Raw genomic sequence first — 21,710 nt, 5'->3', positions numbered from 1 at the left:
ATCATCATCAGAGACATCCAGAGAGTCAAGGACTCGTTAAGGGAGGCTGCATATGATCCACACCAGTTGTCATATCTTTCTTAAACTAGATACATGTATCACTTCAATAGGCGAGCTGTTCCACTTATTCACAAACCTGTGAGAGAAAAATCTAGCTCTCATCCATTTCTTAACTGGATACAAGCTTTAACTTCCATGGATGCCCTCTTGTCCTCTCTCCATATAATGAAAAATTTCATCAACTCGCATCCCATAACACCCTTTCACAGGTTTGTAGATCTCACTCTTCATTTTTCCCTTACCAGTGTCCATAATTCACATACTCTCAATTTATCCTCATAATCTGCATAACATCAATGATATTAGGATAATTCCATAATCCTAATATCATTGATATCAAGTTTGTTTGCACCTTCTCCACATCTTCCTCCTCTCATAATTCAGGAGACCAAATCTGCATACAGAGAGGGTCCAGGTGCTGTCATATTAAGGTCTTGTGAAGAGACAAAATGACTTCTATATCCTTACATGTCGCTGTTCATTTCATCTCAGTTATCTTTTGAGTTATATTTACAATCTTTGCTACGTAAATTTTGAACTTCTTATCCACCATTAACCTCATCACTTGTTTCAAGCACAATCCCACCAATATAATGTGCTGTTGGAAAGATCACAGCACATTTTATCCCACCGCTATAATGTGCTGTGCTCTTTCCAACAGCACGTTATATTGGTGGCAACCCTGTCTCACTTAAAACCTCACAAAGCCCAACGACAACTCGGTGACACGGCAAGTAGTGCCGCCATTAAATAAGTACCTGCTGGGGTCACTGCCCCTGACATTGGGAAGCAGCATTGTCAGTACTGACACAAGGTTGAAGCCAAATGATGACGGAAAAGCTTGTGATTTGCAGATGGCAATATGATTATATTGTGTACGTCTGTAATACTGCGGAGCAGAAAGCAAACGGAGAAACTACTGCTCTACCTTATCTCCAGAACAACCACCATGGCGAGCAAACCCTTACAATTGGCCCCAAGTTCCCGGCGTCCCTTAAATGGGACAGGGGTGCGAAGAATCTCCCGGCTCAAAATGGTGTCCACTTTTAAAATTGCAACTTGGAATGTCAGAACTTTGTATGAAGCTGGCAAATTAAGAAATGCCACAAGAGAAATGAAGAGGCTGGGCATCCGGATTTTGGGAATTTGCGAGACAAGATGGCCAGGATCTGGAAAGTGTCAACAAGATAATACAACAATGTATTACTCTGGGAATGATGAGAACAAACATCGACATGGTGTAGCTGTAATAGTAGATGAAGAAATCAATAAATCAGTACTAAATTGGATTCCGTTTTCTGAAAGGATAATGCTGTTACAACTTAAGGAAACCCTGTTAACATAAATATCATCCAAGCTTATGCACCCACAGCTGACAAAAGTGAAGAAGATGTTGAAGAGTTTTATGAACACCTAAAAGAGATTAAAAACCTAACAAAGAAACATGATATAAACATAGTGATGGGTGACTTCAATACAAAAGTAGGAAGAGGGGGTGATGGAGAAATTGTTGGCGAACATGGCTTAGGCACCAGAAATGACAGAGGAGATCGCCTAGTCCAGTTCTGTCAGGAAGAAGATCTAACAATAGCAAATACCTGGTTTAAACTTCCACCCAGAAGACTGTACACTTGGAAATCGCCTCAAGATAACCAACATAACATTGTCCGAAATCAAATTGATTATATACTGATAAATAAAAGATTCCACAGTAGTATAAAGAGTGCAAAGACTTATCCTGGAGCAGATATCTCATCAGACCACAATCCCATAGTTGCAGAAGTACGTCTTAGATTAAAATCAGCTAAAAAATCACAAAAGAAGAAAAAGAAAATTGATGTAGAAAAACTGAAAGACCCGAACATAAATAAAAGTGCCAAGACACAGCTTAACCTGCGATTACAACAGATTAACATAGAAGAAAATAAAAGTGTGGAATCTCTTTGGAATAGCTTAAAGAATGCCATCGTAACAACAAGTATTGAAGAAGTAGGTTATGTGAATAATATAAAACAACAGGAATGGATGACAGATGAGATTCTTTCTCTTATTGATACAAGAAGAATGTATAAAAACAAAGACCTAGCCAGGTATACAGAAACACATAACATCATTAAGAAAAAAATAAAAGAAGCCAAGGAAAATTGGATGAAAAATTTATGTACTGAAATTGAACTGCTTCAGAAGAAACATTATAATTTCAATCTGTATAAGAAAATCAACGAAATTTCCGGAAAACTGAGGAAAAAGCAAATAGTGTCTCTAAGAGACGAAAATGGAAAAATAGTTCTAGAAGAAGAGAATAAAGCACAGATTTGGATAAAATATGTAACAGAACTTTTCAATGATACTAGACAGAAGCCTATAAATATAAAAGATAACATTCAACGACCAGCAATCATGAAATGCGAAATAGAGAATGCTATACGAACAAGTAAAACAGGAAAAGCCAGTGGACCAGATGGTGTGCAAACAGAATTTTTAAAATTAATAGAACCAGATAACATCAAACTTCTTGAAAAACTATTTAATGAAATATATGAAAGTGATGAATTTCCATCAGATTGGCTCAAATCTACATTTATCACTATCCCAAAGAAACCCAAAGCGAGTTCCTGTGGTGACTTCCGACTTATTAGTCTAATGAGCCAAACATTAAAAATATTTTTGAAAGTAATTCAGAATCGCATTTATAGAAAAAGTGAAGAAACTCTAAGTGAAACACAATTCGGCTTTCGGAATGGTTTTGGTACTAGAGAGGCCCTTTTCTGTACCCAAATATTGATACAAAAATGCATAGAAAAACAGAAATCTGTCTTTATGTGTTTCATAGATTTTGAAAAAGCGTTCGACAAAGTCAGACACACTAACTTAATAGAAGTCCTTCAACAAACAAGGCTAGACGAACAAGACATAAGACTAATAACAAATCTGTATTGGAATCAGTCAGCTACCGTTCAATTAGACAACATTACCACCAGTGATATTAACATCAAAAGAGGAGTGAGACAAGGATGTGTGCTCTCACCACTCCTGTTCAACATATACGCAGAGGTAATCTTTAAAAAAGCATTGGAAGAATGTCCAGGGGGAATCACAATAAATGGAAAGATTGTTAACAACCTACGATATGCAGATGACACTGTGCTAATTGCAGATAACATTATCTGGTTATCCAAAAACTCATTGACAGAGTATACATAGAAAGCCAAAGAATGGGAATAAATATAAACATCAACAAGACAAAATACATGATCATCAGCAAACATCCAGCCTCATCAATGAAACTGACACTCAACGGGAAAAATATTGATCAAGTGTCAAGATATAAATATCTTGGTTGTTGGCTTAATGAACGGTGGGATCCAGAAATAGATATAAAGACAAGGATTGAAGTTGCACGGCAGTCCTTCATGAAAATGAGAACACTATTCTGCAATAAAGACCTAAACATGGAAGTCAGATGCCGAATGCCGAAATGTTACGTGTGGTCTATTCTGCTCTATGGAGTTGAAACATGGACATTGAAGGCGACAACCATCAAGAAAATCGAAGCCTTTGAGATATGGCTATACAGAAGAATGCTGAAGATATCATGGACAGAAAAAATTACCAATGAAGAGGTCTTAAAATCCATTGGCAAAGCTAAACATCTTGTACAAATAATCAAGAAACGAAAAACATCATATCTTGGCCCCATCATGAGAAACAGCAAATATAAACTTCTACAAACTATTTTGGTAGGAAGAATTGATGGCAAAGGAACTAGAGGAAGAAAAAGAATATCATGGTTTGACAACATTAAGACGTGGACAGGAAAGAGCAGTGCACAACTGCTCAGATTAGCACAAGACCGCAGTTTGTTCGCCAAGATGGTCGCTGACCTTCGATAGAAGATAGCACAATAAGAAGAAGAAGAAGATCCACCATTAACCTCATCACTTGTTTCAAGCACAATCCCACCAATATAATGTGCTGTTGGAAAGAGCACAGCACATTTTATCCCACCGCCATAATGTGCTGTGCTCTTTCCAACAGCACGTTATATTGGTGGGATAAAATGTGCTGCTTTCCAACAGCACATTTGATCCCACCAATATAATGTGCTATTGGAAATTTCATCATACCAAAGTTCATAACTTTAAATTGCCAACCATTTGCCTGCAGTTTCAGCCTATTCTATCATTCTGTAAGTGCTATATATCAGTTACAATGATCACTACAACACTATACATAAATCTGTAAGTTAATAGTTTCTTGCTGCCTTCATACATGCATACAAGACAAATGCTTTAATGTAGGTATATATCCAGTGAATTTTTCAGTATAGCAGTAAATCAACCAGTAATGTAATTGCCGATCAACATATTAATAAACCATAGTTTTTGTGATAAATTTGTGTCATGGGGAAAGTTATAAAAGCGATTTTATAAATTTCTCCATACTACCATATATATTTATATATATATATATATATATATTTCCCTAAGAGTATTCCTTATATTAAAAATATAAGAATTTTATATCTCATTATTTATTATTCAGGAGTCTTTGAAAAAGTTTAGAGAAGAAACTCAGAAATTAGAAGAATTAGATGCATTGAAAAAAGCACGTCAGAAATATGTGAGTGACAGCTCTTCCTAATACTATTTATAATACAGTTATTGTTGTTGAATGCCATTTAAAGTTTTTAATAGAATTTAACTTATTATTAGACTTTTTTTAATTGCCTCATTAATAGTCTTGAATATTTACTACTCTGAGGACAGAAATAACCTAATGTACTGCAGACTATATTTAAAGGCACCGATAAATAGACATCCTGTAAATATAGAATGCTAATATGTCATGAAGAGAAGCATACTGCAGAAATTATTTCAAACATCTACAACACTACATGTAATAGTGTAGAATTATATAAAAAAATAATTTAAAAAGAAAACACTAGTGTTAGGCATCCTTCATCAGCAAGAACAAATCTCTACAGTAAATTGCACTATAAAGTCATTAAGTATCAGAGCTAGTAAAATATATTAGTGCAAGGGAGAAAAATACAAATTAATTAAAGTGAAGCCTTTAGAGCATTGCTAAAATAAGAGTGCTATGGGAACTAAACTATTATGTAGGTCAAAATTTTGATGTGAAGTGGTATTTATTAAGGATGGAGAGGGCTGAAAACATTCTAGAGCTCCTTAATCACTATGGAATTAAAATTACATTAAATTCTATTTTGAAACATAGAATTCAATGTAATTTTAATTTCATAGTTATTAAATAAATTTATACCTGGCTTAAAAGTAATTTCATTTTCTGGTTATAATAAGAACCTCTTCTTAGAGGACTATTATTATGGTATATGCCATGTAAGAAACAAAGAATATTTATTAAACTTATTTGCTGATATTTCTCTGGTATTATATCCATTATCTTCAGAGCACAAAAACAATTTGTCACAGTACACAAACAGCAGTAATTTAATTCACAGTGGGACCACTTAAAAAAATTTTGTAACAGACAGTGCAAAGAACCAAAGTCCCAATTGGCACCATCTATTGTTGGATAAAGAGAAAGAGAGAGAGAGAGAGAAGAAAAAAGAGATTAATTCAATCTTAAAATGACTTTTTCCCAGATTTTTGGCAAACTGACATAGCCACCCCATTGAGCTCTGAGGAATGTTACAAGGCTACTGCTGATTCCAAAAACAATCTCTCTGATCTACAGTGATCCCTGTGTAGCATTTTTCTTTCTTCCATTTGATCCTGTGTGAACAGGTATCAAAGTCATGGTCTGCTAGTACCTTGGATACCCTTTTATATGGGATCAAATGGAAGAAAAAAAAATGCTGCATAAGGTTCATTGTAGCTCAGAGGGATTTGTTTTTGGAATAAGCAGCAGCTTTGAAATATTCCCCAGGTCTCAATGTGTATGGCTGTGTTGGTTTGCCAAAAATATGGGAGACAATCATTTTAAGATCAAATTCATACTTCTTTCTCTAACAATGGGTGGTACCAATTGTGACTTTAGTTACTTGTGTTGCCTGTTACAATTTTTTAAACTGGTCCCACTTTTAAATAATTGTTACTGTTTGAGTACTATGACAAACTTTTTTTTTGTGCTCTGAAGATGCTGGATATAATATCAGCAAATTATCTGCATTAAATTAATAATTTAAAATTATTATTAATAATAAAGAGATTAAAATGATATGAAAATAATTTAATTAATTATTATTTTATTATTCTTGTGTGGTGAATTAATACTGTTCAAATAAATTGACATGAACTACCAACAAGCCTTTCTACTTGTTTAAGAATCCTTAATGACATGAATACAAGTTATCCAATCCTGATTATGTCCCACCTGTTGTGTTCAAAACTTGTGCCACAGAATTAACACCTACCTATAATCGTGTCTTCAATTTTTCCTGTTTCACTGGCATCTCTCTCCTCCAGCATGAAAACAGGCCCACATCCAACCCATTCCAAAGAAAGGTGATAAAAGTCAGCTAACAAACTACTATCCAGTTGCTCCTCATTCTGTTCTCTCAAACTATGGGGAACATCATCAACACTTAACTTCTGCATCACTTAGAGACCACCAACAATTAGTGACTAGCAATGTAAATTCCGCCACTCTCAATCCACAGCCAATCATCAAGCCTTCACTACCCACCTCTGAACTCAAGCCATGGAAAAATTTGGAGAACTTCATGGTCGTTTTCATTAAACGACCATGAAGTTCTTTTCATTAAAATTTTATTCTTATGTCAAAAACATTGGATCGAGTTTGGCAGATTACTGTTTAGCAAAACTGCCATTGTATAGTCTGCCTTCAACCCTCTACATCTGAATTGCCAACTTTCTCAATGATTGTTCACCAAGTCGTGGTGGATGATTTTCTCCTCATATTTTCCCACTAGTGCAGAAATCCTCAGATTCACTCACTGTCTTCCTCCTGTATATAAATGACTTGCACTCACAGACTTCATATATTGGGTTGGCAAATAAGTTTGTTTGGTCTTTCAGAGTGGAATGAAACACATTTTATTTAATATATATAAGACATACTAGTCAGTTATGTATTGACCCTCTTTATCAATGACCTCTTGCCATCTGTCCACCAACTTCATTATGCTGCGTTCATAAAACTCTTGAGGTTTACTGGCTAAAAACTGATCCAGGTGTCTTTTGACAGTCTCCTCATTAGCGAAGGTTTTCCCATTCAGAGAATTCTGCAACGATCGGAATAAGTGGTAATCAGAAGGTGTCAGGTTCGGGGAATACGGAGGATGCGGCAGAACATCCCACCCAAGATGTGACAACTTACTCCGGGTTGTTACCGATGTGTGGGATCTGGTGTTGTCGTGGTGAAAGACAACTCCATTCCGATTTGTTAATGCAGGATGTTTTGTGCTAATTGCACAGGCCAGTCGTGTTAACTGTGAGCAATAGACAGTTGAATCAATCATTCTGCCTGATGGTAACACCTCGTAGTGGACAGCACCTTTATAATCCCACCACACACAGAGAGCATGATCTTCTTTGGGTGCAATCCCGCTTTTGAGGTTGTTTGCAGAGCAGTTTGCTCTTGTGCCCCCCCCATGATCTTTTATGTACCATGTTATCGTACACGACCCATTTTTCATCTCCCGTAATCATCCGCTTCAAAAATGGGTCGTTTTCTTGGTGACATTGCAGCGAATCACAGATGGATATGCAAGCAGTCATATTGGCCTCAGTCAATTCATGCGGCACCCAAACATTGAGTTTTGAAACATATCCCAGCTTGTGCAAATGGTTTTCAACGCTTGTATGGGATATGTTCAGTACTGCAGCAATCTCCTGCACTGTTTGTGACGGATTTTTGTCGACGATATCCTTCACAGCACTTGAATCGACCTCAGTTGGGCGACCGGCGCGAGGCGCATCACTGATGTCGAAATCTCCAGAACGGAGTTTGGCAAACCACTTTTGGCATATGTGTTCTGTTAAGGCACCATCCCCATATACGCTGCATATTTTTTTATGCTCCTCTGCTGCTTGTTTGCCTTTTTTTTTTTGAAATAAAAAAGCAAAATATGCTGGTGATGTACGTTATTTCCTTCCATTTCTAAAAATATGTTACATACACGCAACTGAAGTAGGCTGAATGAAAATTCCCTGAAAGGTTATGTGAAATGTCACCTTTCAACTGTGCAGTAGCGTTGCACGGTAGCACAATAAACCAAACGAACTTATTTGCCAACCCAATATGTATCCATAACTTTGCAGATGATAATACACTCCATTGCTTGTTTTCATTTGACAAACCCTCTAGTGTTAAACTCTCAAGGTCCACCATGACTAGTGTCCTGAACTCTGATCTCCGGTGAAGTAAGGACAACTTTGTGCACCAAAACTCAGTCTTGTCTAATCTCTCACAAGAAAAATCTTACATCCCCTCCACTAATACCCAGATATCCCTTCAATAATATCCAAAACCAGGGAAAGATCCAAATGAAGTGAAAAACCTACGACCTATCTCTTTGCTTTGCACCACCTAAATTTAAGCTCCTTAAAAGAATTTCACCACTCATTGAAAGAGCACTCCCGACTGAACAAGCTGGCTTCAGGCCAAGAAGAAGTTGCTGTGACCAGGTCCTGGCTCTGACAACTCCAATTGAAGCAGGCTTCCAGAAGAAACTTAAATCTGGAGCCACTTTCATTGACCTAACATCTGCTTATGACACTGTCTGGATCAGGGGCCTCCTCCTAAAACTAGGAAATATTATAAAATGTAAAAAAACTCTACAACTTTTTGAATCTATTCTCTCCGACAGAAAGATCTAGGTCCATATTGGCGGAAAAAAGAGCAGTCCCAGATTCCTTCACAACGGTCTTCCTCAGGGCTCTGTGTTATCCCTATGCTTTTTAACATCTATGTGTATGATCTACCTCATACTAGATCAAGCAAGTTTAAGTACGCCGATGACTTAGCGATCTTACATCAATCCACCTCCTTTACCAACTTAGAATCAACCTTGAATACAGACCTGAACACTCTGGAAGAGTACTTGAAGCCAAATCCAACGAAAACAGTGTCCTCAGTATTTCACCCCTATACAATGCAGAGGCGAATCAACAACTCAACCTTTCTTTCTGTAGAAAAATGGTAGAACACAAGCCTCACCCAAAATACCGTGGAGTGAGCCTGGACAGAAGCCTAATCTATAAAAGGCACATCATCAACCTCTCCAATAAAATTAAAACCAGAAATAACATAATTTCAAGGCTTGCTGGAACAACCTGGGGTTGTGGTGCTGAAGTCCTAAGGTCGTCTGCACTAGCCCTCGCATTCTCTGCAGCAGAATATTGCGCCCGTCTGGGAAAGAAGTACACACACTAACATTATCGACCCAGCTGAACTCTACCATGTGCACAATTAGTGGGACAGTGAGAAGCACCCTCTCTCCTGGCTGCCTGTTCTATCTAACATTGCTCTACCACACATGTGGAGAAGACAACCCTCGATTAAGGAATTTAATAAAGCAATGAGCAACCCACTCCTACCCCTACACCAGACTCTCATAAATCCACCTAGTCTTCGCCTCAAATCTAGAAAGCCTCTCTGGTCCATGGACAACTCTCTTCAGCTGCGCTGCCATCAATATCTGACATATGGAGAGAATACTGGTCCAACAATCTCCCAACAAACGGCTTCCTGGTAGAAGATCCATGTGCTCCGCAGCCTGGTTTTGGTCTTCCTAGGAAGATTTGGTCATCCATAAACAGGATCAGAACTAGTCAGGGGCAGATGTGGCTATCTTCTACATAAATGGGGGGGCTGCCAGATCACCCTTATTGTGATTATTCTCCCATGGCTCAGACGATTACTCATATTGTGTACGACTGTCCAAGGCACCAATTTCATGGTGGTGGTGGTGCCCTACAGGACATCCACAAGGTGACGGATGAGGCCTTGAATTGGCTTTCCAGCCTGGACCTTGACCTGTAGTTGGTATGGTGGTGGCAGTGGTTATGGAGGAAACAGAAGATCACGATCCTGTCTCACCACGAAAACGTTATTCTAGTAGTCACTCTCATAGTCCTCATCATGTTAGAAGATGGTGATACAGTGTGAAATGGGCCTCCTCTAATGGATCAAGTTTTCTCACACAAGACACAACTGCTCTCTATTTAAACCTCAGATACAGCCACTTTTATGTTGTGAAGTGTTGTGAGAACATGCAGTCTTGTTATACTTGGTGCAGCAGGACGATAATTGTCCCTGGCTTAATTATGACAATTTACTTTTGCTTTATATTAAAAAAAAAAAAAAAGAGAAAGACTTAGTAAGCAGGTGGTGCCTTTTATGTAATGAACTTTTATATGTTAAAATTTTCATCATTTGTTTCTGGAAATAGTGATTGCATTTTTCAATTACCAGTTTCATGTAGCCATAAGAATAAATAAATAAAATAATATCCAAACACAATCAGATTTCCCTTCTTTGACTAGCCTACACTTCAACCTTTCCTGGTACAAACGCATCTCAGCCATATCTTCTACAGCTGTCAAAAACTCTGTATTTTTCCACTCGAGACACTTCTTCATACCTCTAGCTGCTAACTCTATACAATTCCCAACAATGGAATTGTAACACTCATCAGTCAAAGAGACCAAAATCCATATCATCATCATCATCTGATTCCCCTTGTTCTTTTTGGGAATCTTCTTTAGATTCTGTTTGCTTTCTGCAGCACCAACTGCCACAGAAGAAGAGCCAACACCTTCACCGACGTTAGTGAGTGATTTCGAATCAACTCCTTCAAGAGCCATGCAAAAGAGGCCAGGCCAGTATGACTCCACATCAACCTTAGCTGCTTTAATAAGTGTCATTATTGTTTCACCTATTACACTAATATCATCATTCAGAATGAGAGCACTGCAAGTACATGCTAATTCATCTATAGAAGCCAAAATTTAAAATTAAAATATCTAGTTAATTTATGATCCTTCTCTCATAGATATCCATTTTCTATTATTCTTGTTCTACAGATTCTTTCATGGATGCAGATGATGCTCTGCTGAATTTACCACTATCCTCTTTTCTCCAAAGCATAAGGACAATAACAAGTGTTTGAAGCAAAAATAACATGGAAAAAAGATTCGGAGGAAGAGTAAAGTAGATAGATTGATATAATTAAAAGAGTTGTTTTAAAAGTTAAAGTAAGCATTGATCAGGATCAGAGACTGTACATATAATAGACTGATTTTGCTGTTATTAGGAAACTATTAATGAAGTGGGAGTTAACATGGGAGTTAATAGTTAATAACATGGGAGTTTTCCCAGAAATAATATCCATATTAATGAAGTACTTTTGTGGGACTAGTATTATATTTGCTACTTTCAGGGCATTTAAATGAAAATATTTGAATCTATTGTCATCACATAAAGTAATGATGATGTTGATTTAAATACTTATTTATTTACTGTTAAGTAAATAATTCTCTTTACATTTATGTGCCATATGATATTTTTGCTGATGCTGTTCAGATTTAGATGGCAGAATGTTTGAATTTTTGAAAAAATAATTACACTATAAAAACATAAAGTTGTAATTATGAACAACTCTGCTCTTGAAATCGCTATTTGTACTATTTCATTTCGTAGTATGTTAATCTATATTGCATATACCTTTGTCTTGCAGATTGCATTCAGTTACAATCAGCAAGGAATGGTAATGGTCTAGATCTTTTTTAAAAGATATTTTTTTGGCCCATAATGTAAGGTCACATTTGAATGTTGGCTATGTCCATTTCTTCAGAATTATAAAAAAAATCTGTATTGTGTAATTGTTTTAGTTTATTTTCCTGTGTTGTAAAAATACATTTTTTTCAGTATTCACATTGTTTTATGATTTTTGTTTTTAAATTTATTTCAAGCAAACAATTGAAGCTGAAACTTCTAAAGGCTCCCAACATCTTCGAGAACAATTTGGGTCACTTAAAGACAAAATAAAGGAGGTCAGTAGGTTTAAGTACTGATTTGAACAGGATATGTGAATATTTATTAGACAAACATTAAAAACATCTATCTAGCTTTAGCATATTTTTTAGGGTAAGATAAATTAATGCTTTATAGTAAATTACCATAATGCTTATTGCTATGAGAATTTAATTTATACAATGCAGTAGGTACAAAGTAATCCCTTTGATAGCAATATTTCAGCTGTGGTTGGTGAGGCATTATTAAGGATACAGATTCAAAATAGCAAGCAGTAAAGAATTGAATAAAATTCTCAGTGTATTGTCTCGTGTCCTGACTGTTATCTTCTGGGTGCAGCCAAAGCTTTGTTTCTGAAAGAGGGTGACTGGTAGAACTTTGGCAGATGTACTACTCAAGTAATGTTTTTATATATCTCTGTTTTTTTCACTTCTGTGTAATGCACCCAATGAAGTCTTCTAGAAAGATGAAACTAGTAGTTCCTTTAGAAATAAATTATTTCCTATTTTATCATTTGGCTATATACTTATATAAGTTATTTTTTAAAATCTATATATACATATATACACACACAGTGTGTCTATTAAATAATTAGATTGAATTTTTACAGGAATCAAAGTAACAAACTTGTTTATAGTTTTTGCTGCTAGAGTGTGTTGTAATTGCAAGTGCAATTTTTGAGTTAGGTGATGCAGCAGTTTTCATGTGGCAACTGTTGAAGTAAGTGATGTCAGAAGTTGCTTCATTGAGCAAAGAGCTGTGATAAAATTTTACTGTGAATTAGGAAAAACTGCTACAGAAGTGTACCATCATCATCAAATTCCTGACGTACTCGAAAGTTGCACTTGTAAATAAGTGACTATACCACCTGAGATTAGCCCTGCTAACACATTCCTGGATGCTAACAATGTCAAGTTCCTTCCTAATATCCTAATTTTGAATGTGATATTGCCATTGATGCCATCTGTTCACACCCCTGATCTTTCTCATGACTCTCATATCTGTGGTCTCCAGCCTTTGGTCAAGTGTTTTATTTCTAACCCACCTCTCAGATCCATAAGTTAAAATTGGTTCGAACACTGTCTTGTATACAGCTAATTTAGTGTTTTGATGAATTTCTCTCTTATTCCATATAAATTTATTTAGTTGACTCCCTACAATACCAGCTTTGTTGATTTTGTTGTCTATTTCCATATTTAATTTACTATCTTCACTAAAATGTGTGCCTAGGTTACTGAAATATTTTTGTGTGTCTGAATGGGGAACTGAACAAATCTCATTGTTCAGTTCCCCATTCTGATATTTGTCCATTCTGACATCACTCTACTTGATATTGCCTGCCTTTCAAGAATATTAGTCTCATATTTACTACTGAATACTATGGCTACTCCTTCTTTTCTTTGATTGTCATTGCCTGAATATAACATTTTGTATTTATTGCTCAGAAAGATCTCACCAGTTTTTGTCTTTTTGTTTCAGTCACCCCTATTTTGTCAATCTGGTACTTATCCAATTCCTCAGCCAACTCCATTTCTTTGCCATTCAGGCTTCTTATGTTGATAGTACCGATCTTTAACTCTGGTGATGTTGAGTTGGGGTGTGCTTTCAGATTTGTTCCAGTAGCTGACTTTTTACTGTTCGCCCTAGTGAAAAGAACGGGGCTTCATTTAACCAGGCGATGCCCCAGCTGGCATGAAATTCTGCAGAAGTGTACCAAGACCTAAAAGAAGGTTACGATGTCTGTCTGTCTGAGCTGTGCACAGGTATAACTCTGGTTTTGAACATTTAAAAGGGGGGGGAATCCCTGGAGGACGAACCAGCTGTGAATGGCCAATTTCTACATGGACAAATGAAAATATGGTGAAAACTAGGGAAATTGTTGCCCATTATAAGCAGATAACTATGGTCAGTATTATTTAGGAGAAATGCAATGTCTGAATGTTTGTAGCCTGCATGCAACATGTCAGGAAAGAACTGTTTCACAACAACAATTAGTTTGTTGCATGACAATATGCATGCACACTGTGCACTCCTGTGAAACAGTTTCTGGCTTCGAAGTCTGTGTGATCAAACATTCCCCCTTCTCCCTATTCGCCACATTCAGTGACATTGAAGAGACTCAATGTAGTGTCATCCAGAGACTTAAGGAGGTTTCCATTCAGGACTTCCACTGTGTGAAGTGGGAGGGAGATTATTGTAAATCTGTGTAATTGACAATTCCAAATATAATTCTGTTTATTCTAATATATACTGTTATAATGTACTGTGTTCCTGATAATGGCAATTGGACTTGCTGAAATATTGTAAGTAGTAATTCAATTTATTATAATTAGTAGTCTACATTGTAATTTCCTTAAAAATTACAATGACGGTTAGTTTATTCCTGCAGACTGCTTCCCAGATTGAGATAATGTTTTTTGAAATTTTCTTATTCATTCTCTAAAGTTTGTATTTTGTTTTAAATGCTTTTTCACTTTTCCCCCAATAATATTTGTTTATTTATTTTTTATTTATAAGAGTTTTATCTCCTTATTTAGAGCAGGCTTTTACAAACATCCATGCCCAAGGAGACAACCTGTCACTTGGTGAGCACATATACTATCCACTTGGATAACTAGGCCAGCTATTTAAATCTACACTTTGTGTAAGCTCATTGTTTAAATTTGATTCTTATTGACTTTAGTACACATTTTCCTTTTAGTAGGATACTCATTCTTATCCTGCTGAACATTTATTGTGATTTTCTTTCTATCTCACATCCACTATGCTCTCTCATACCTTGGACCAGACTGGAAACATCACTGTCATCAATAATAATCAGTAACACTTTTCTTATTTTTGTATATGTTCTCTCTGCATGAATTTATACTCTTTTTATTTAAAATAAAAAGAATATAAATAATCACTGGTCCATATCTTGAGAAGATATCTAGTGGGTACTTCTGTGTACTTCCTCTGGGTACTAATGGGTACTTCTTGCCATTATATTTAGCCCTTCCCTTTTCTCTACTTTTCTCTCCATTTTACATGTCTGATATTCATTTCTTATTCAGTTTAGGTCTTTTTAACAGGAGCTAACTTTTCCTTTTTATTTATATCAGCTGCCCTCTCTTAATAGCTGGAAAAATTTGTCTCCTTCTATATTAGAACCTTTTGTTGGCCCATAGACTCAAGTAAATGGCCCAATCCATTTTGAAATTGTCTCCCATTCAAGAAAGTTTATCTCCTAAATTAAAGATACCAAGAAATTATATACTTGGTTTAATCCATTATCCAAGTGTAAGCAAACAAAGTTTGCACCTGAAGTAACTTTCAGAATCTGCACAAAAACATTGAACTGAGGTTTACAACATGGGTTTTCATGGTAGGACTGCAATATGCATGTGCCATATTACCCTAACCAACATGCAACATCATCTTCAGTGGTGCAAAGAGCATGTACAGGGTACATTGAAACTTGGAAAGCTACATTATGGAGTCACGAATCAAACTACACCCTCTACCGAGCAGATGGATAGGCACGGCAGATGCCTAGTGAACGTCTCTTACCAGAATGCATAATCCCAACTATGAAATTCAGAGGTGGCAGTGTGATGTTGGTATGATCCTGGTTTGACCTCACACCTCTGTTTGTGGTGCCACTAACTTTGAACTCCAAGAGTTATCTGAACATTCTGGACAATGCAATGCTTTTTATTACTTTATGCAATACTTTGTGGCATTTCTACAGAACTGATGATTGTTCTTTCAGCAAGACAATGCACTGTGTCAAAGGCTTCTGCTGTAACTGTGTGGATGTGAATGCCACCACACTTGAGTGGCCTCCCCAGAGCCTTGATCTTAACCCTATTGAACATCTCTGGGAGAACTGGAGAGTCAGGTGAGGTTAAGGGAAGTTTGCCCCACAACAGTCCAGAACCTCATTACATGCCTCCAGGAAGAGTGGTCCAAAATTTCCACTGATCGCTGCAGTAGGATTGCTGCAGTCATTGCAGTCAAAGGAGTTCCTACATCTTATTAAGGTGGATGCCATGGCTGTCGATTGATTTCTTTCCATGCAGTGTATCATGCGTAAGTAATCACAGGATCATATAAATAAACTAAATCATGAAACAGATCAACTTTCTTCTGAGTTCCAGTTGAGTAATTAAATAATGCAGAAACAAGAACGTTAAAACACTAATTACACACTAAAGAGATTGTAAATGATTACTCAAATATTTTATGTTATAAATATAAAATATAAGTTATAAATTGTATTGTAACTGTATCTTTAAATGTGAATATGATTTTTGGCTTGGGAGGAAGTATAGTTCAAAAGTTATTTTCTTTAAAGTGATTTTAATTTGCATCTTGATTATTTTTCTTTCTCCTACTACATATTCTTTGTTATACTCTTATTACATTAAAGGGCATTGAAGAAGCACAAAAGAGTGAATTTAGCCAGAAAAGTAGAGAAATCACTGAAGAATTAACCAAGTCAGCTCGTATTGCTGCTGAAGCTATTAGTAGGCAAAGTGAACAATTAGGGAAGAGTGCACCTTTTAGAGCTGTTTCAGAGGTGAGGGATTAAAAAAAAAAGTGTGATATTTTAGATTTACTGATTTGCTGTATTTAATTTTCTTCCTTCTCTTTCACCTAATATATATATATATTTTTTTTTTTACTTCAGTATAATTAAAAGTGCAGTATATTTTCAAGTTCTTTCCAAATTAACTTGTGACATACATGGATCAGTTATATGAATATTTATATAAATAAGTGTGTTAAAAATTTTAATTAATCACTTTTTCATTGTATGTATATTTTCAAAGAGATCACAGGACTCCATGTAGTCCCACCACAGTTAAGACTTAATTCTGTTATTTTCTTGACTGTTTTCTGCCAACTTATTAATTTAGACTATATATATATATATGTGTGTGTGTTAAAATAGATTGGTATCTTTAACATATATATATATATATATATATATATATCATATTATTTACTGACTGAATTCCGAGAATTAGAATTTCATGCATATATATGCATGGAAGTACATATATACATGTTAACTTGCATTTTGATGATTTTATATTTGCTATTAAAAAAAAAAAAAGTAGATATAACAGTCATGAAGCTCATCCAGGCAGATATGGCGTTATCTTATGAAACTAATATAATGCCATTGGTTGTAATGTAATTATTGTCTCTATAAATTGCATATATTCACCTGTCCAGTTTGCATGGTTATGCTAAATGCTGGCATTTATTTTTAAATTCTTTTTTAGCATCTGAAATAACTTTATCACAGAGGACTGCCATGGCAACATGTAAGGTGTGACGATTAAATTTCCAGAATGACTGTACTATTGCATGTATACTTAGTTAGGTAGAATATTGTGAAAGTGCATGTTTGGTCAGGTCTGTGCTATTTCCTTGAGTTATATCATTAAGCCAGTAGTTTACAGGCTGTGATAGAATTTGCACATGTGTGTTTATTGCTTTTGGTGGAAAAATGAGTGAATGGAACTAATTTTTCCTGATATTAATGGCATTAATATCAGGTTTTATGCAAAATTAGGCAAAATTGCAGCAAATGAAACTCTAGATGTGTGATGCCATGAAAAACTAGTGTATTTGAGCAGCATAAGAGGTTTAAAGAAGGATGGAGAAACCACAAACTCATCAAACACATGAAAATATATAGCATGGCAGTTAGTTTAGTTTGACAGATGATTAAGTATACAGTTTTAATGGCAAAAGAATTAAATTTAGACAAACCATACTGATATTTTATTCTGATCTTTCTTCAGAGTTGGCTGTTTTTGATAGTTATTACTGGTGATGTAACTTCATGCTTTCAGTATGACCCTGAAACAAAACACCAGAGCATCAATGGAAAATGTCATCTTTGCCAAAATGGTGTAAATATCACAATTGCAGATCATGATAATTCAGATATCAGTAAACCATTTTGATTGTTAAAACTGAAAGATCATTTATTCAGTCAGGTTGTGATTGGTTGATTGCAGTAATTTGAAAAGATATCTTGAAATAATAATTGCAGTTGGAATAATGACATTGTCTAGAACTGTTATTTGTTATGCATTAATATTTGTCTTAATATATATATATATATATATATATATATATATTCAAATATTCAATGGTTTTTTTTTTTTTTTTTTTTTTTTTTTTTTTTTGGAATTGAGAGCCTTGCCAATACTTGATTTGTTGTTGCCAGCATATGATCAGCTAGCATTGGTCATTTTATGATGTCCTCTGAAAGAGGAAATCACAGCATGCTTTGATCTTTACACAAACATGGGTTTAAGAGTCAACATGATAAGGATCATTAGATGAACAAGCTGGGTTCAGGCCAAGTAGAGGGCAAGATCAAATTTTTACTTTAAGATAGTTAGTTGAGAAATCATGGGAATATAACCAAGATTTGTATTTATGTTTGGTAGATCTGAAAAAGGCAAATGTCAAGGTGACAAGAAAAAAGCTGTTCAAAATGCCACAAATATATGATGAAATGGAACATTATAGGGAGCAATACAACATTTATATTTAAGGTACAGGTCAGCGGTCTGAATTGTGAAGAAGATATGGTTAATGCAAAATCAGATGCGAGACAAGAGTGTATAAGCAATGAAAGCTGTTATTAATTCAATATCTGTTTTTCATGTTATTTATTTATTTTTTTATTTTCAATGCTAATAGCATTAAGATATTCATAATATCCCATTCTAAAGATTGCTTGAGGTAGGAGAAATAGTGTTGAAAAAAGTGTTTGAAGCTGAGTGCTGCTTACCTTACTTTGTAAGACTTTTATTACCGAGCATCTAAAGAATTCTTCAGAACCCTATATAACTAATGGGAACGAATACTGAACACCATTCTCATGTTAAGGTGGAAGGATTTTTTCTCCCAAAAGCTCATTTTTTTTTATCTTAAAAAAAGGCAAACCAGCCAGGGGGAAAAAAAAAATAAAAGACAGTAAACAATCCCAAACACTCTTGGAAATCCTTGTTAAAATTACTACTGGATAGTTCTGCATTTTTCATAACCATACAATTTTTTTTCTTTCAAAATTTTTAATTTATCATTTTTATTTCAAGGATGTATTTCAAAATGGGAATTGTTTTCTCCCCCTTCATTTCACACACATTTAACTTGGAGCAATTCTATATGATATGGCATGAGATGTGTTTGTTAGAAAATGTGAGTAGTTTATAGAAAGGAGAAGCTGATACAAGAATTGTCAAAAATGTTTGCTGGATATGTTGGTGGTTATTCATAACAGTGCTTCATGATATAAACAACAGAAGAAGAAGAAGAAACAATAATTCATTTGTTGAACTTGCTAATATTTTGCTGGTTTTCTAATCAGCATCATCAGAGCACAAATTACAACTATGGTGAAACACACAGTACTCAACTAGATTGTTATAGAAACAATTCAAATTGTAACTGAAATATGACTAATTTCCCAATAAGGCCTTCTGGAAGGGGGGGGGGGATGTCCCGATAACAACAGAGTTAATTTGGAGAAGTTTGTACTAAGGTGGTCTTAGAATGACTGTCTCCCAGATCTGCAAATTACTATAGCTATATTGCTGAGGTTGGAATGATCCAAAAAATACACTTTGCCATAGAAAAAGAAACTAACAACTGTATTCCTTACTTCTTATACATGCTAGTGAAATGGCTACCAAATGGTTCATTATCCTTTTCTGTTTATAGAAAACCCACACATATGGGAAGATTCTTGCATAAACAATCACACCACCACCACCACCACCCATTTCAGCAGTATGGAATCCTCACATTTCATTTATACACAAAGCCAGAATTATTTGTTCTCCCATTTGTAAAAGAATGCTGTTCCTTTCATCAGGGATCCAAGGTGAGTATTGAAAATCATCTGCTGCCCCTCAACCTTAGCAGAATTGAAGATAGGCACCATCAGCAAGAAGCATCAGTGAAAAAGAAGTGCAGCTAATAGAGGAATTAGAGAGTTATGATATTGACATAATTGGTGGTACTGGAACTAAGAAGATAAAAATGGGAAGATCTTCTAAATAATGAGGTGATTTATCTGGAATCACTTATGAATCATTGAAAAGAAGGAAGTAACTTTAATGGGAAATTGGACAGTGAGACCTATTGCTGCCCACGGTTCCACTGAAGGATCTAGAAGTAGAGGAATTTTTTTGGGTCATTAGAAAGATAGTTAGTAAAATGCAAAAATGGTACTTGAAAAAAAGGTTAAGGAAAATTGGTGAAGAACAAGCTTGACTTAGGCCAAATGCCAGCTAATGGATAAACATACCTTACTCTCCAAGTGAAGGATGTATTCATATCCCACCATGGATGGATGTTTGTAATTTTTATTATTGGTGGGTATTAAATCATGAGTGGCTTGAAAAATGATCCTTGTTTGGTCTATAGAGAAACAATATCCATGTTTGCTCTCTTAACGTATATCATATTACTATACTAATATGCTATAAGTTTGCAATGTTTTGTGAGTGCGATTCTCATTAAACAAAAAAAAAATTTGGGCGAGTGTTGGGGTTCACCAATACCAAATTTTTATCCATACATCAAATAATCAAGAAATTGTGGAAATAGAATTAGAATATCTACATTTTGTTGATCTTCAAAAAAACATGAGAAGGCGGAAAAGCTGTTCTTGTTCATTAAATGTGTTTGTAAATGGAACCTTATACAAAGCCTTGTGCATAAGCACAGTGGAAATTCAGAGATGTACATGAAAATGAATTAATGTTAAATTAGTTGCAAGGCAAGGTTTAAAGGAGATTTCAAACCGTCTCCTGAGTTTGTCATAATCATAATTATAAATGGGAGGTAATGGGTGAAGTCTTGGATTTGATCATCTCTGATGAGATGATCAAATCCAAGACTTTTGATCTCATGTGGCCTCTGTTACATACTGCCTAAGGCAGTTTATCTTCCAGAAACTCAAGAAATTAATTCCTTTTGTCCCCAGATGCCACTGATTTCTTCATTCAAATGTATATCACCATAATTAAAATCACTGTAATGATTATCCTTTTCTTATTTGCTTATACATTTCTTTCTCGCTGCTCGCCACATTACCAGATCTTTAGCAACACCCCAACTAAATGTCATCCTGTCCACGTCTGCTTCACACCATACGACGACAAAACCACTGATATTATTTGCTCCTTGCATCTCCAGTGCGCGTGTGTGTGTTGGTGGTGGTGATGATGGTGGGTGGGCATAATTCTTCTTCTTCCATCAGAAGCACTCTTTCTCCCTTTCTGCACTGTCTGTTTTCATGAAAAACATCTTATCCCTCCATCTCTATTCCTGTCAGGATGGTATCCTCATCCAACTGAATTTCACTTATTCTGACAATTTTTTTGGGGGGGGCAATTGAACTTGATCAGTGCCATAGTTTTGTTCCCCTTATTTCAGATACATTAGACTTCATGGAGAGGCTGTTATTTCTTTTTCAAGGTTATTGCTTTAAAATGGGTATTCCTTAGGCCACTGCTAGATAGTATAATGATTAAACCTAATGGAACTACCTTAGGAGGCTTTCAGGTCAGCTAGTGAATAATCCTGCTGCAATTATTCTACTGTGTTGATGCTTGCAGGAAGTCTTTGTAGTTGTATGCGGAGGA

At 35.6% G+C, this 21,710-nt stretch overlaps 1 protein-coding gene and 1 pseudogene across 1 annotated transcript in view; one reads left to right on the top strand and one right to left on the bottom strand.

The window, feature by feature from the left end:
- The window catches only part of LOC150100633 (mitochondrial import inner membrane translocase subunit TIM44), a 209,221-nt gene that overhangs the window by 14,542 nt on the left and 172,969 nt on the right, over positions 1 to 21,710 (top strand). The window contains exons 3-5 of the mRNA XM_090401400.1: positions 4,606 to 4,683; positions 11,985 to 12,065; positions 16,457 to 16,606. Of these exons, the coding sequence (XP_090257526.1) occupies positions 4,606 to 4,683; positions 11,985 to 12,065; positions 16,457 to 16,606 (309 nt within the window). The remainder of the gene's footprint in view (positions 1 to 4,605; positions 4,684 to 11,984; positions 12,066 to 16,456; positions 16,607 to 21,710) is intronic.
- Positions 10,489 to 11,018, bottom strand: LOC150100634 (large ribosomal subunit protein P1 pseudogene; annotated as a pseudogene).

The sequence above is a fragment of the Typopeltis vanoorti genome, chromosome 12 (assembly GCF_054136105.1).
Source record: "Typopeltis vanoorti isolate ZY-2024b chromosome 12, IOZ_Tvanoo_1.0, whole genome shotgun sequence".
Lineage (NCBI taxonomy): Eukaryota > Metazoa > Arthropoda > Arachnida > Uropygi > Thelyphonidae > Typopeltis > Typopeltis vanoorti.
Note: the sequence above shows the minus strand (reverse complement) of the source record. Positions and strands in the feature narration are given on the sequence as shown.